Raw genomic sequence first — 14,745 nt, forward strand, 5'->3', positions numbered from 1 at the left:
TTAGATAATTATTTCAAGAAAACTGACCAATATAGTAGTAAATGGAGTGTAGACCTTTGGAGAGTTAAAATGTCTATTTGGCAATATAAAATTCTCTACAAATCTGATTTCAAGAGGTCAAATGTACTGAATTTGGCAAAAATTCACAGCATTCTACATATTAACAGTAGTTAGAAGATATAATGAAAATAGACTTGACTTTTTTCCCCCTTTTCTTTTCGTTCTTTCTTTGTCAGTCTTGGGGCTTGAACCTCAGGCCTTGGCACTCTCTCTGAGCTCTTTTGCTCAAGGCTAGATCTCTACCACTATGAGCCACAGCTCTACTTCCAGTTTTCTGGTGGTTAATTAGAGATAAGAGTCTCATGGACTTTCCTGCAAAGGCTGGCTTTGAACCATGATCCTCAGATCTCAGCCTGCTGAGTAGCTAGGATTATAGGCATGTGTCGCCAGCACCTGGCAATTCTTTTAAGAATTAATTCATTCAGGTTCTTTTCACTTCTGAACTTCTGCCCTCACAACTAGGGTTATAGGTTTCTTTTTTTGTTGTTTCTATGCTGCAGATTGAACCTAGGATCTCACCAATGCTCAGCAAGTGCTCTGCCAAGGAGCTACGCCCTAGACCTGGGTCTGCTTTTCCCCCCACTATCAAGTCTCTTCTGTGTACCTCTGTAGACTATTCTTCCTAAAATGCAAATCTGGGGAGTGGAGCTGTTCAAGTGGTAGAGCACTAGTTTTGAGCGAAAAGAACTCCAGGACATCACCCAGGCCCCGAGTTCAAGTCCCACAATGGACAAAAAATAAATAAAATGCAATCATGTCATTTAAATCTCATTTAAAATCCTATAATTGGTTCTCTGTGGTCGTCAGGATTAAATTTAAACTTTTCATTTTTTTAAGAGTTCTTGTCATTTAACTGAGGTTGGCTTCAAGCTCTCTCCATCCTTCTGTCTCAGCTTACTGAGTGCTGAGACTACAGGAATGTGCCACTGTGCCTGGCCAAGTTCAGACTTTATAACTTAAAGTATAGACTTTTCCTGTCACTGACTGCCGGACTTCCCTTTGCTAGGCTACTTTCCTTCTGGGACCTGCATCACTTTCTCCAAGAGGCAAAGTCCCTCAGTCTTAATCAGCCTTCAACCCAACTCACCTACTCTTCCTGTGTGTGCTCAGCATTTTTCTCTCTCACTTGTCATAGCATTTACTGTGCTTATTGAAATTGTGTTTATTTACCTCTTTCCTCTTAACTTACCAATTTTTTTAAAGTAGGGTAGTGTCCTTTGTTTCTTTATTAGCAATCTAGCACAAAGTTCAATGGAACTTTTTAATATTTTTGTCTTAAAATTTTTTGAAATCAGGGCCTGAGCATTGTCCCTGGCTTCTTTTTTCTCAAGGCTAGCACTCTACCACTTGAGCCACAGTGCCCTTTCATGGCTCTTTCTATGTATGTGGTGCTAAGAAATCAAACCTAGGGCTTCATGTATACAAGGCAAGCACTCTACCAGTAGGCCATATTTCCAGCCCTAAGCTTCAAAATTTAAAAAGCAGGCCTGCAACTTTTTACTGGAGCTTCAGCTCAGGGTCTTGAGCTCTCATTCAGTTTTTTAATTACAGCTGGCACTCTACTGCTTGAACCACCTACAATTCTGGTTTTTGCTGGTTAGCTCAAGATTAAGAGTCATAGATATATTTGCCCCAACTAGCTTCAAACCTCAATCCCCTGGTCTCACCCTTATGAGTAGGTACGACTATAAGCATGACCCCTCAGCACTTATCAAGACATATAAAATTTTCTTTTTTCTTTCCTTCCTTCCTTCCTTCCTTCCTTCCTTCCTTCCTTCCTTCCTTCCTTCCTTCCTTCCTTCCTTCCTTCCTTCCTTTCTTCCTTCCTTCCTTCCTTCCTTCCTTCCTTCCTTTTTCTTTTGTCAGTTGTGGGGCTTGAACTAAGGGCCTAGGCACTGTCCCTGAGCTCTTTTGCTCAAAGTTAGTGCTTTACCACTTTGAGCCACAGCTTCACTTCTGGCTTTTTAGTGGTTAATTGAAAATTAACCTGTCCAGGCTGGTTCTGAACCATGATCCTCAGATCTCACCCTCCTGAATTGCTAGTATTACAGGTATGAGTCCTGGCACCTGACTTTGCTCAGACCTTTGGCTAAAGAAACCTTGGAATCTGATTTTATCTGAAAAAAGCCTGTTGCATTAGCTTGGGAAGTCTTGCCTCTATTCCCATCAGGTGGCTATAGCTCATTAGTGTGACCAAATATGAGGTGAAAGAGAGGCTGCTGGGCATTCCAGATGTCCATTATAATATCCATTTCTAACATTTGTGTCCACATGGTGCAGAGTGATTTGCCTAAGTTTTTTGTTGTTGTTGTGAGTTGTGAGGCTTGAACCCAAGGCCTTGGTGCTCTCTCTGACCATTTTTTGCTCAAGGCTAGCACTCTACCACTTTGAGCCACAACTTTACTTCATGTTTTTGAGTGGCTAATTGGATATAAGACCTTATGGGGACTTTTCTGCCCGGGCTGGCTTCAAACCTTGATCCTCAGATCTCAGCCTCCTGAGTATCTAGGAGTACAGACATGAGCCACTAGCGCCTGTCATATGTGAGACTCCTATCCCCAATTAAATCACAGACAAAGCTGGAAGTGGTGATGTGACTCAAGTGGTAGAGTGCTAACCTTGAGCAAAAGGAGCTCAGGGACAGCACCTAGGCCCAAACTTCAAACCTCAAGAGCAGCAAAAAAAAATTTAAAAAGAAGACATTGGCTGGGAAGGTGGCTTAGTGGTAGATCGCTTGCCTAGCATGCATGAAACTCTGGATTCGATTCCTCAGCACCACATACAGAGAAAAGGCCAGAAGTAGTGCTGTGGCTCAAGAGGTAGAGTGCTAGCCCTGACAGTGCCCAGGCTCTGAGTTCAAGTCCTAGGACTGTCAAAAAAAAAAAGGGTCAAAAAAAAGTGAGGGTTCAGAGATTAGTTACCTGCAACCCTACAGTGGTAGAATGCACTGAAAATTGTACATGAACACCACTGTATATTCACATCTCTAAATTACTTCTGTTCTTCCAATTACAATTGCTTTTCACCTTGTTAACTGTGACTGAAAAATAGTCAATCTGTTCAGCTGTTTTTCTGTATTGTAGCATTCATTTCTTCTTGACAAGCAGATAGATCTTCACTCAAGTCTATAAAACAAACTTGAATTGCATACTGCCTGAATGAAGAGAAGTGTATATTCCACAGAAGTATAAGGTATGGGGGCTGGAAATGTGGCTTAGCAGTAGAGTGCTTGCCTAGCATGCATGAAGCCCTGGGTTCGATTCCTCAGCACCACATAAACAGAAAAGGCCACAAGTGGTGCTGTGGCTCAAGTGGCAGAGTGCTAGCTAGCCTTGAGCAAAAAGAAGACAGGGACAGTGCTCTGGCCCTGAGTTCAAGCCCTAGGACTGGGGGAGAAAAAGAAGTATAAGATATGGCTTGTCGGGGCTTGGAATATGGCCTAGGAGCAAGCGTTCTTGACTTGTATACATGAAGCCCTGGGTTCGATTCCCTAGCACCACATATATAGAAAACAGCCAGAAGTGGTGCTGTGGCTCAAGTAGCAGAGTGCTAGCCTTGAGCAAAAAGAAGTCAGGGACAGTGCTCAAGCCCTGAGTCCACGCCCCAGGACTGGCAACAAAAAAACAAAGAAACAAAGATATGGCTTGTCCTAAAGAAGCCTCTGCTATTTAACACAACAGATCAGAATACCTACATAGAGATAAATGACATACAATCCAACACCTGTGTGATTGAGTTGTAACAAAACTGTATAAACCAGTGACTGTGGACTAGAAGCCCATAGCAGGAAGCTGGTTCCTACAGAGAGGCCTCACTGAGGTTGTATAGGAAGCTTTGACCTCTTCATCCCATCACTTCATTGTAGGTAAATATATCCTGAATGGACCACATTGCTATGTGAGGGTCCTTGACTTCAGTATGTGACTCCTGCCAGTAATGACAGTTTCCATTTGTTTTGCACTTAGCACCTGCTAGGCTTCGTGCTCTCTTCTTTCTATTCATTCTCATTTAATTCAGTAACAACCCTGTGAGGTCAGCAATATATTCTTTGTTTTTTACAACTGAAGAAATCAGGGACTCAGAGGAAATAAGACTTGACCCAAATTGACAGATCTGGCATCTGAATCTACATCATTGTTTTAAAATCCACTCTTCCCCCCACTATGTTATTTTTAGTTATTTGGTCCTGAAACAGCTTGTTCTTTCCTCAGTCCCTGAGACTGTTCCCTTTAAACAGTGTCTGCATGGCTGCATGGGGGCTGGAAGGGAACTCAGTAGAGTGTGTGCTTAACAATCAGTACGTGGCCTGTACACATGCATGCACACACACACACACACACACACACACCACACACACACACACACACACACACACACACACCCCATTATTTTTCTCCAGGAAGAAAGCTCCAGTTGCAGTATGCATCACAGTAGGAATGCTTGGATGGAGAAGAGAAAGGTACACAGTCCTAAACTCCAAGTTGAGGTCTCTTAGTATTTACTTGAGTTAGATGTTACACAGGCAAAGCGGTTTTATGCAGCTCTTTCCCACTAACCTGTCCATTGTCTGTGGCATGAAACCCCCTCTTGTGGAAGAAGCATGGCTTCCTCTGAGCACAAAGACCCTGAAGGAGCCTGCTCTCTAGGGGAAAAGTCTATTGTATAAGATGGGACACTCTGATGGTCCTCCCCCTGAGTAAATTGTTACCTAAGCCTTTATCTCCTGGGTATGGATTGAAGTTCAGAAGATTTGAAACAAAGAAAGAGTTCAGTTTGGGAGGGGGAAAAAGGAGTAGAGGGAAACCTAATCAATATTTGTGTTATAAAATCTAACAGAAAGGACTGCTTTTCCTGAGACCCAGCCAGCTGGATATCCCACAGGTTCTTTGATTCCATTGTTACTTTCAATGTCATACAAATTATTTTCTGATTCCTTTCATTGTGAAAAAGCAGTGAATATCAGAGCATTTATTTCCTATTGCTGTGGCTTTTGCGTGTGTGTGTGTGTGTGTGTGTGTGTGTGTGTGTGTGCATGTGTGTGCATGTGCATGAGCACATGCTGATCCTTTTGCTTGAACTTAGGGCCTGTCAGGGCACTGTCCCTGAGATATTTTTGCTCAAGGCTGGCATTCTACCACTTGAACCACAGTTACATTTTCAGCTTGTTGGTGATAAATTGGAGATAAGAGTCTCATGGACTTTGCTCAGGATGACTTTCAATGACTTCAATCCTCAGATCTCAGCCGCTTGAGTAGCTAAAATGGCAGGCATGAACCACCAGTGCCCTGCTATATTTATTTTTAATTATAGCATTTTTTCTCATTTGTCAGTTTTATTATTATTTTGTTTATATGGTACTGAGGAATCGAACCCAGGGCCTCATGCATGCTTAGCAAGCACTCTACCACTAAACCACATTCCCAACCTCATTTGTCAGTTTTAGAGACAATCCCTTTACCATTTCTCTGCATTTGACTGAAGGCATTAGTCCGAATAATGACCTTCCCAAAGGTGCCCATGTCTAGTAACCTGCAAGTCTTTTGCCTCCTATGATAGTAAGAATCCTGCCAATGGGATTGTTAAGAGTTTTCAGTTGGAGAAATAACATGGGATTGTACAGGTGCCCAGGGTCATCACAAGCCTCCTTATAAGAACAAGGCAGGAGGGTCAGAATGAACAAGAGTGATATGAAGAGAGAGGGAGGAGAAGGGGGATTGCGGCCTTGCCATCAATTCATTTCAACTTCTGAGCTCTAAGAGAGGTTTTTTTTTGGGGGGGGGGGTTGTTGTTTTTTGTTGTTGTTGTTTTTTTTTTTGGCCAGTCCTGGCCCTTGGACTCAGGGCCTGAGCACTGTCCCTGGCCTCTTCTTGCTCAAGGCTAGCACTCTGCCACTTAAGCCACAGCGCCCCCTCTGGCCGTTTTCTATATATGTGGTGCTGGGGAATCCAACCGAGAGCTTCATGTGTAGGAGGCAAGCACTAGGCCCTACTCCCAGCCCTCTAAGAGAGTTTGTGCTAATTTGTTTCAAAAGCAGTTTCAGAGTATTATGCAAAACATTGTAACCAACCAAATAGGGAAAGTCTAGGATTGCTTGTGGAACTGGTGTCTAGGTCACTCTTTATATCTGGCATGCTAGATGAAGTTAGGTGGTGGTAACAAACATTCTCTCTAATCTTAGCATTATACAACAGTTCAGCTGGCTTTCTTGCTCATACTGTAGGTGCATCTCAAGTCAGAATGGCTCTATACTGTACCCTTTTCCCTTGTTGATCTGAGTTGACAGAACCTATATTGTGTTGAATGTAGTTGGCTACCAGGGGAAGGTCAAGGCAACATGACAGATGGCACATTGGTGTTAAAGGCGTCCTTTCAGCTGTGATGCATGTGATTTAGAGCACACAGCCAGTTTCATAGCAATTTACCTAGTTATGCCTAATTTAAGGGGGCAGAGAAGACCCATGCTACCATTTGTCTAGGAAAGAACAATGTGAGTGTTGTTTTTAAAAACACTAACGTACCACCAAACTCTTTCTTAATAATGATTTTCTTGAATACTATTTTACCAGTTTATTACTGGCTCAAGATTTGAGATTATGTAGCTCCATCTGACTATGGGACTTCATTTGTGTAAGCACATGGTGTTTAATATAAATATCTTTACTAAATACATAAAACACTTGCCAATTAAAATCGATGGTGACTTTGCAATAATCTGTAGAAGGTATAAATGGTGATACAGTTGTAGCCAATGATTGGTGTCAAACTGCCACTGTACATTACAATAATCCCCAGCTTACCCATGTGTACTGAGTAATTTTTATCATTTGAAAGATTAATTTGATCACAGAATAATTTATGCACTCTGAGGATTTTCATTTGCCCTCATTATGCCTTTGGTAAATACATATTTGAAGGCTTATTAATTTACTGATTTCATGATTCTGGTTTTTTTGTATTCGAATTATTTCTCACATAGTCCTGATCAGTGACATGAATGCCTGTGATGTAGATTACAGAGGTGATACTATGTTTCTGATCTCTTTGAAAAGGTTGTTAGTTTATTTCTCAAAGCAAATAATCAGAATATTTTGTCATTTCCAGAGCACATGTCCTATAGCTCTGAGAGTCCTACCAATAACTGAGGGAGAAAGCTAGGACTAGGGTAGTACCAGCCTCTTTTGCATATGACCAGAGTTCTACAACTACAGTGAAAAAGAGAGGGAAAATATAATTACCCTTGGACTAAGCTAATATGGTGGTATGCATTTACTTCCATCACGGAGGTCAGAGCCCCCTTGTACAGAATTGAATCACATTTCCCTGCCCTAGCTGTGGTTAAAGAAAGTTTGTGGAGCTACTTTATGATTTGTTATTTCAAATTAGAAAGGGATGGAGAAGCATCCTACATAATCCACATAATTTTTAAGAGGAAGCTTTTCTCTATCCCTTAGGAAGAAAAATACAAACCATAGTTCTTTGCTTTGTTACCCATAGCATTTTGGTTACCCCTAGTGGATCAATCTAGAGTAGCCATAGGAAATGTAGCCATTACCTTAGAGAGAATTTTGTCATTATCCTGGGTTGCCTCAGTATCCATAAGGACAATCCAGGCCCCCAGCTTCATAGATCCTTGTCCACGTAAAGTATGGGCCCTTATTTCTATTTCCTGTCAGTACCACATGTGTAATTGTGTGTTACCACATAGCACATAGCAAGTACTTGGCAAACATATACAAAATTAAGCTATTGTATTGTGCCACTGACTTAATTTGCTCCCAGACCTGCTGAATATTGAGGGAGTAAAACCAGCAGCCCTGGAATGCTGGTCCTTAACTGTGTACCTCTCATCCTCACAGCCCGATGAAAATTCGCTGGATTTTTCCTCCTGTATGCTGCGGCCTGGGATTAAAAATGCTCAGGAACTTGCTTGTGGGGTGTGCCTCTTAAACGTGGACTCAAGGAGCCGGGTAAGTCACAGCCATTCCCTCAGCAGATGACTAAGTGCATCCTTAGCACGACTTGGGGAACAACCCCAAGTGAAGCCCACTCAACACTGCAAGGTTTGTGACTACAGGTGGGGACCCGAGAATGGCCAGAATGGTGCACAACAGATTCAGTCTTTCTAGGAGGCCTTGGGGAGCTGCTGAGCTCTGGGTGTGATTCTGCCCTTCCTAAGTGCTTTGTGCTGTGCCTGTAGGACCCTGAGCACAGGGATAAGAGAGAAAGGTTAAAACTCCATGAGAATTTATTTGAAGCAAGAAGCCCTGTTCTTGGTAACTTTTTTTTTTTTGACCTATGATTTCAACATTATTTCAGAAAGAAGAGAAGCCTGCTGAAGGACATCCTAAAAAAGTATGAATTGGTTACACGTTTTCTTAGCGTCTCCATCTTAATTTTGAGTGTGGAAAGCAAACAGATGATTCTGTTGTCATCCTGGACCGTTCCAATCATGAATCCTCCACTGACTCATTCTTGTCCCCTAACATTAGATTGGATCCACTAACATGTCTGTCTTGTCTGCTTGCTTGTTTCTCATCATTGCTTCTGGTGTTACAGTTCTTTCTCTGCCGTGACCTCAGAAACAGAATGAGCAGCTTCTGGAAGACACTAGTGATACAGAATGAGATCAGAGGTCTTCAGGATTTAGCCCATCATAGACAAAAGCAAATCCTTTAGGGTTCCGAGCTTGATGTCTTAACCTGTAATGTTCTAGAACACAAACCGCAGGACGTTACCTGACTAACTGTAGCAACTGAAGCTGCAGATAATGGGGCCATGGTGTTGATTGACTTGTTAACTCCCAATAGCACTAGATCCTAAGAGTTGTTGTAATTGTTTCCCGCCTTATAATTTATTTATATTATAGACTGGAGCCAGTCACAGAAATTGGAGGAATGGTATGTGATAGTAGATAGCAGCCTTCAGCACAGTGAGGGATGAGAGTTATCCACAGCTCTTGGCTATTTAATTACTTGTGGCACTGGAGGTTGAACTCAGGGTCTTAGGGTTGCGAGGCAGGCACTCTACCACTTGAGCTACTCCTCTAGCCCTTTTTTCTCTGGTTATTTTTGAGGCAGGGTTTCGCTCTTTCCCTGGGATGACCGGAACCACAGTCATCCTGTTTGTTTCCTGCTGCAGCTGGGATGACAGGAACACCTGGCCAGCTTTTTCAGTAAACATTCTTTGGAATTTCATGGGCATATTTTCCCAGGCTGGCCCTGAACCACAATCCTCCCATCTTAGCCCCCCAGGTAGCTGGGATGACAGACCCCCACCATCAGCTGAGATAGGTTCTCATGGACTTTTTGTCCGATAGCTAGGAACACGATACTTGGCTTTACTTTTTATCTTATTCTTACTTTTTTTTTTTGTATTATTGGGGATGAACTCAAGGCTTCCTTGAGCTTGCTAGGCTGGTGCTCTACTACTTGAGCCACACCTCTAGTCCTTTTTGCTTTAGCTATTTTTATAGGGTTTTGCCCTTTTGCTTGAGTTGGCCTGATTTACAAACCTCTTTCCTACATTTCATGCTTAGGTGAGAATACAAATGTGAAACCCACCTTTGAACTATTGGTTGAGATATGGGGGTCTTGCTAACTTGTTTGCCCAGGCTGACTTCCAGCTGCATAAGTCTGAAGTCTTCCTGATCTCTGCCCCCTGAGTAGTTGGGATTGCAGACATGCACCACCATTTCTGACCTCCTGACTATTTTAGTATTCCATATCATAATCTCTCTTTTTCTCCCCACCATCTCCTCTGCCTTTTCTATGAAAGATTTGGCCACCTTTTGCTGGAAGTAGGTTGTGTGGTAATCATTTTTACATACCTTTAATTAGCAGTGAAAACTTTCTCACTTGAATTTCTATAGCTACCTGCTCAGCTTTTGTGTGTGTGCCATGCAGGGCTCAGCCTCTGTGATACCTGGAGAGGTGTTACATGTTGGTTGCTGACAAGCTCTTAGATTCAGAAAAGGCCTGATTTGCCCCACATCTCTGTCTATTTCTGGCAGGCTTTCAACTCAGAAACAGACAGTTTCAAGCTGGCCTATGGAGGGCACCAATATCACGCCAGCTGTGCCAACTTCTGGATCAACTGTGTTGAGCCAAAGCCTCCTGGCCTCATCCTGCCTGATTTGCTCTGAAAAGCTCCTCTGTGAGGCACCAGCTTGTTTTATCTTCAGTTTTCTTTTCTGTCACACCCTTTGTTGGTGACTGACAGGGACTGATAAACAGAATACAAGGACCATGAAGATAACTTCCGTAAGTCTGCATGAAGAATTCCCCTGGAGGTTGGAGCAGGAAGAAACCGTGCTGTGTTGGTGACCCTCCAATCCCACTGCATCTTCGGGATTTGAAGTGAAGCTGTCCTGCCCAAACTGCAGGTAGCATCAAAGTTTGTTCAATTCTTTCTAGGCTTGTTTTCTTTTCAGGACTTTCCCAGCTCTAGCTCTCTTAAGCTTTAAAATGTGGACCAGTTTTAAGGAATAATTTGCTGCTGCAGTTTTGAGACTGTGAAGAATTGACATTTGAAGAAAAATAGATTCTTTCTGGAGGACTGCAATTTGGCAAGAGTGTTTGGAGCTGGTGCTTATTTATATCTGGAGTCTTAAGTCCTGTGAAGTAGAATGAGTTTCTCTGCATTTCACTGAGTATGTTTGAAATGAATAAAAGGGGAAATGGTGATTAAAATGATGCTTTGCCTTGTTAAAAAACCTGACTTCCACAGTACAGTGACAGGCAGTGAGGGCACCTCTACTATCTGCTGCCACCATTAAACCTCTGCTCTTTGTCTTCATTCCTGAAAGTGACAGCTATCAAGACTGTCCCATGATGCCCCTGGGCCTCTGGGCAGTGAACAACGTCCTTTGTAGAATAGCCACTTAAAGCTGTGTGTCAGAGTAGCTGGAACCCCTTTGGAGCCTCCACTGAAAACCTCCCTTGCCTCTACCCTACAAGGACTGGTACAAAGCATGGCATTTTTCCACATAAGATGGGGAAAGGCTGTAGAATGAAGTCTTTGCAGTGGCCTCTCTCCAAGCTTCCAAGAATGATGGTACAATCTGGGACTGCTGGCCTTTGCAGTACCCATGAGAGATGTGGAAATGAACTCAGGTGGAAAAGCCGGAGCTCCCGGCCTAGATGTGTGCCTATTAATGATAGATACTTGACATTGTTCAGCAATAGCACTGGAAGGAAAAGTCTCATTTTTTTTTTTCTGATGTAGGAATTTTCTTTGCCATTTAAACTGAATGCATAAAATCAGGAAACCAAAAGCCAAGTGGTTAAGAGATGCTGTTACTCATGTGCTTTATCTAAGGGGGTATGTGTACATGTGTGTGTGTCTGTGTGTGCATGCATGGACATGTCCACATATGCCATTACTAGAACCAAAATGTCAGTACTGGAACTAAAAACTCAGAGCCTTGTGCTCTTTTTTTTTTTGTCAGTCATGAGGCTTGAACTTGGGGTCTGGGTGCTGTCCCTGAGTGAGCTCTTTTTGCTCAAGGCTAGTGCTCCACCATTTTGAGCCACAGCACCACTTCTGGTTTTCTGATAGTTAATTGTAGGTAAGAGTTTCACAGAGTTTTCCTGCCCCAGCTGGCTTTGAGTCTGGCTTTGAACCATGATCCTCAGCTCTCAGCTTCTTGAGTAACTAGGATTATAGGTGTGTGCCACCAGCATCCAGCAGAGCCTTGACTCTCGCTTAACTTTTTCACTCAAGACTAGTGCTACCAGGCCCCAGTGGCTCACACCTATAATCCTAGCTACTCAGAAGGCTGAGACCTGAGGATTGTGGTTCAAAGCCGGCCCAGGCAGGAAAGTCCATGAGACTCTTATCTCCAATTAACCATCAGAAAATTGGAATGGTACTGTGATTTAGAGTGGTAGAGTGCTAGCCTTGAGCTGAAGAACTCAGGGCTAGCACTCAGGCCCAGAGTTCAAGCCTCATGACCACCACCACCAACAAAAGACTAGTGCTATACCACTTGTCCACAGCTCCACTTCTCGCTCTTTGCAATATTGAGTGCTTTAGTTGAGTATGTGACTTAAAGTCTCTGACATAGACCTAGTCTCTGTTCATAAACTGACAAGGTTGCTTTTGTCTGTAACTACTGCTTTTATGTTACTTTCCCCTTCCAAGACAAAACAACTTGGGAGACTTCTGTGCTATTCTGTCCTATCTACTATCTATTATCTCTAAGAAAAGTGGAGACTGTTTTACACAACTGTTGGCATGGCCTTTGCCTTAACTTGCTGTACACCAGGATGTACAGTGAAGCATTGGTCAGATGTTTATTTGCTCCAGATGGCATCACCTCTAGCTAGTAATGACTGAGACCGCTGTCTGATTGCCACTGAGAGGCTTTTCCATGCACAGGGCTAGTGGAATGAGTGGGCCAGTTATTAACAGGCTCAATCTGGTGCCTACCATGGCACCAGAATAACAACCAGCTTCGGCTATGTAAATTCCCTCATAGAAGCAAAGAATGAAATCCATCTTAGCAAGAAGCATCATTTCCAGTTTGATAGGACTTATATTGCTGAAGTATTTTGTGAAATGGTATAGGCAGTCATTTTTTATTATAATTTAAAGCATCTGTTTACTAGATTAGCCTCCACTCTTAAGATTTTCTTCCAGAATGTATTGGATAACATTCCTCATTATTGTAGATGCCCCTACCGAGTATGATAGGCTTAGTCACACCTTGATTGTTGCCAGAGGAAAATTCAGTAGCCATCAAGTAAAAACCTTTTGCTATGAAAAGCATCTACTACTTTGAATGTGTGTAATACTTGACATGTTTAATTAGATGCCTCCAATGAGGATTGGAGATGACATACCACAAAGCTGGTTGTCTTTGCATGCACTCACTGAAATGACTCAACCCAGCTCTCGGCTTCACGTTAGCTCTTCTCTTGTTAGCCAAGAGGACAGTGTCCTTGGAAACTGTAACCAAGGTTACTTATTCCCATCCTGTGGATTGTGTCAGGCAGCTTCACCCTACTGTTTGAATGGCGATTAATAAGCACTTTTCTTTTTGGGGGTATTGTGTTTTACTTTTTAGATTTCTATGGGTTAGCATGTAATTTTTGTCTGAACATGCTTGAGCTAGCACACATCTAAGGTATACTAGGATATTATCTATGGTTTTTCTCATCTCATAGCATTCCATATGGACTGCATATTTTAAAGTTATTTTAATGTTAGGTGTAATACATATTTTGTTTGAATTTTTAATTTTTTCAATTCAATTAAAGTTATCTACTTTCCTATTAGTATGTTCCTGAAAAACTTTAGGGTTTGTATGTTACAGAAATGTGAAATGCTTGCTTTGTACTGGGAGCCACTGTGAAAATTCCCCTCCACACCTGGGTCAAACAGCTTCTTTTGTGAAGAGCTAATAAAGTGACATTTTCAAAGGCACTTGCTGCTCAGAGGGAAGCGTTGTAGCTTGCTGTAGACTATTTCAGCATGCATCAGTATGCAGGCAAGTTTCTGTGTTTCTATGACTCGGTTGGAAGAATATACACCAAATAGTTACACTGACAAGTCCTCTCCTTCCAAAGTCCAGCTGAAGAAGGAACTTAATGAAACAGCTCTGGGAGAAATATGCCACGTTGCAAATACTTTAAGCATCAGCATAATAAAGTTTTCTCCATTTACACTGATGTAAATACAGTGTTGTGTGACAGCTGGTCATTTTGTGGCTTTGCCTGTATTAGCTTGAGTGAGTGAGGCTTAAAAGATGGTGTGGCTCTTCCTTGTGTGTACAGCTGAACAAACAGCTCCCTAGTTGCCCTGGTGAGACATTATAAATCTTGACTGTAAAAGATTGTGAGTGCTTGTAGTGACATTAACTGTTAAACTTCTCTAATGTAAAAAGCAAGTATAAGAGAATGCCATGCTACTATATACTTTTGGTCTTGTTTTTGACAGGGTAAGGTTTTACATAGATGTAAGACACTAGGATGAAAAAAAGCCAGGACACGTGGGAGTTAGACTTCCCAAGCGCCAGGAACACTTAGTTAACATTCCAATACTATTGTGTGACAGGATTTCTACAGGAAAATGTTCCTTACTTTCTAAATGTCTGTCACCAGGTACTTCCTTCCTATGGGACAGTGATTGCTTTGGGGCTCGTGATCCAAGGACTGGACCTGAAGTTGGACTTAGTGCTGAAAAGGCCCCCATATCCCCTCATTGCTTTGTCTTTGTTCATTGTATTTCAATCATGGACTAATTTTGAATGTTTGGTTCTTCTATTTAGTTAATAATGGCACATCTTTATAAGAGTGGGTGAATGGTATACAAGAAAAGGTGGAATTTGTTTAGAATTTACAAAAGGCAGGACCACTGCCATAGACCAAACAAGATCTGGAAGATAAAATTTAGGTGAGTATTGTGATATTGTCTCAAAAAGCTAGAACAGCCAGCATTGGTGGCTCACACCTGTAATCTTAGCTACTCAGTAGGCTGAAATCTAAGGATTAAGGTTTAAAGCCAGCCCAGGCAAGAAAGTCCTTGAAGTTCTTATCTCCAGAAAAAGCCAGACTGGGAATATGGCCTAGTGGTAGAGTGCTTGCCTTGCATGCATGAAGCCCTAGGTTCAATTTCTCAGCACCACATAAACAGAAAAAGCCAGAAGTGGCTCTGTGGCTCAAGTGGTAGAGTGCTAGCCTTTAG

The 14,745-nt window shown here is 42.3% G+C and overlaps 1 protein-coding gene and 1 long non-coding RNA gene across 10 annotated transcripts in view; both read left to right on the forward strand.

The window, feature by feature from the left end:
• The window catches only part of Synrg (synergin gamma), a 73,339-nt gene extending 62,587 nt beyond the window's left edge, over positions 1-10,752 (forward strand). For 6 of the 9 annotated variants that reach the window (XM_048366779.1, XM_048366782.1, XM_048366784.1 and 3 more), the window contains 3 exons: positions 7,917-8,027; positions 8,377-8,412; positions 10,070-10,752. In XM_048366779.1, coding sequence (XP_048222736.1) covers positions 7,917-8,027; positions 8,377-8,412; positions 10,070-10,201 — 279 coding nt within the window. In that variant the 3' untranslated portion in view covers positions 10,202-10,752. The remainder of the gene's footprint in view (positions 1-7,916; positions 8,028-8,376; positions 8,413-10,069) is intronic. The other 3 variants (XM_048366781.1, XM_048366788.1, XM_048366787.1) reach the window with 1 other exon arrangement.
• Positions 10,753-11,985: 1,233 nt separating this feature from the next.
• Positions 11,986-13,724, forward strand: LOC125366226. Its single transcript, XR_007213820.1, has 2 exons — positions 11,986-13,269; positions 13,320-13,724. It is a non-coding gene; the product is annotated as an uncharacterized LOC125366226 (long non-coding RNA).
• The last annotated feature ends 1,021 nt before the right edge of the window (positions 13,725-14,745 follow it).

Source organism: Perognathus longimembris, chromosome 17 (assembly GCF_023159225.1).
Source record: "Perognathus longimembris pacificus isolate PPM17 chromosome 17, ASM2315922v1, whole genome shotgun sequence".
Taxonomy (NCBI): Eukaryota; Metazoa; Chordata; class Mammalia; order Rodentia; family Heteromyidae; genus Perognathus; species Perognathus longimembris.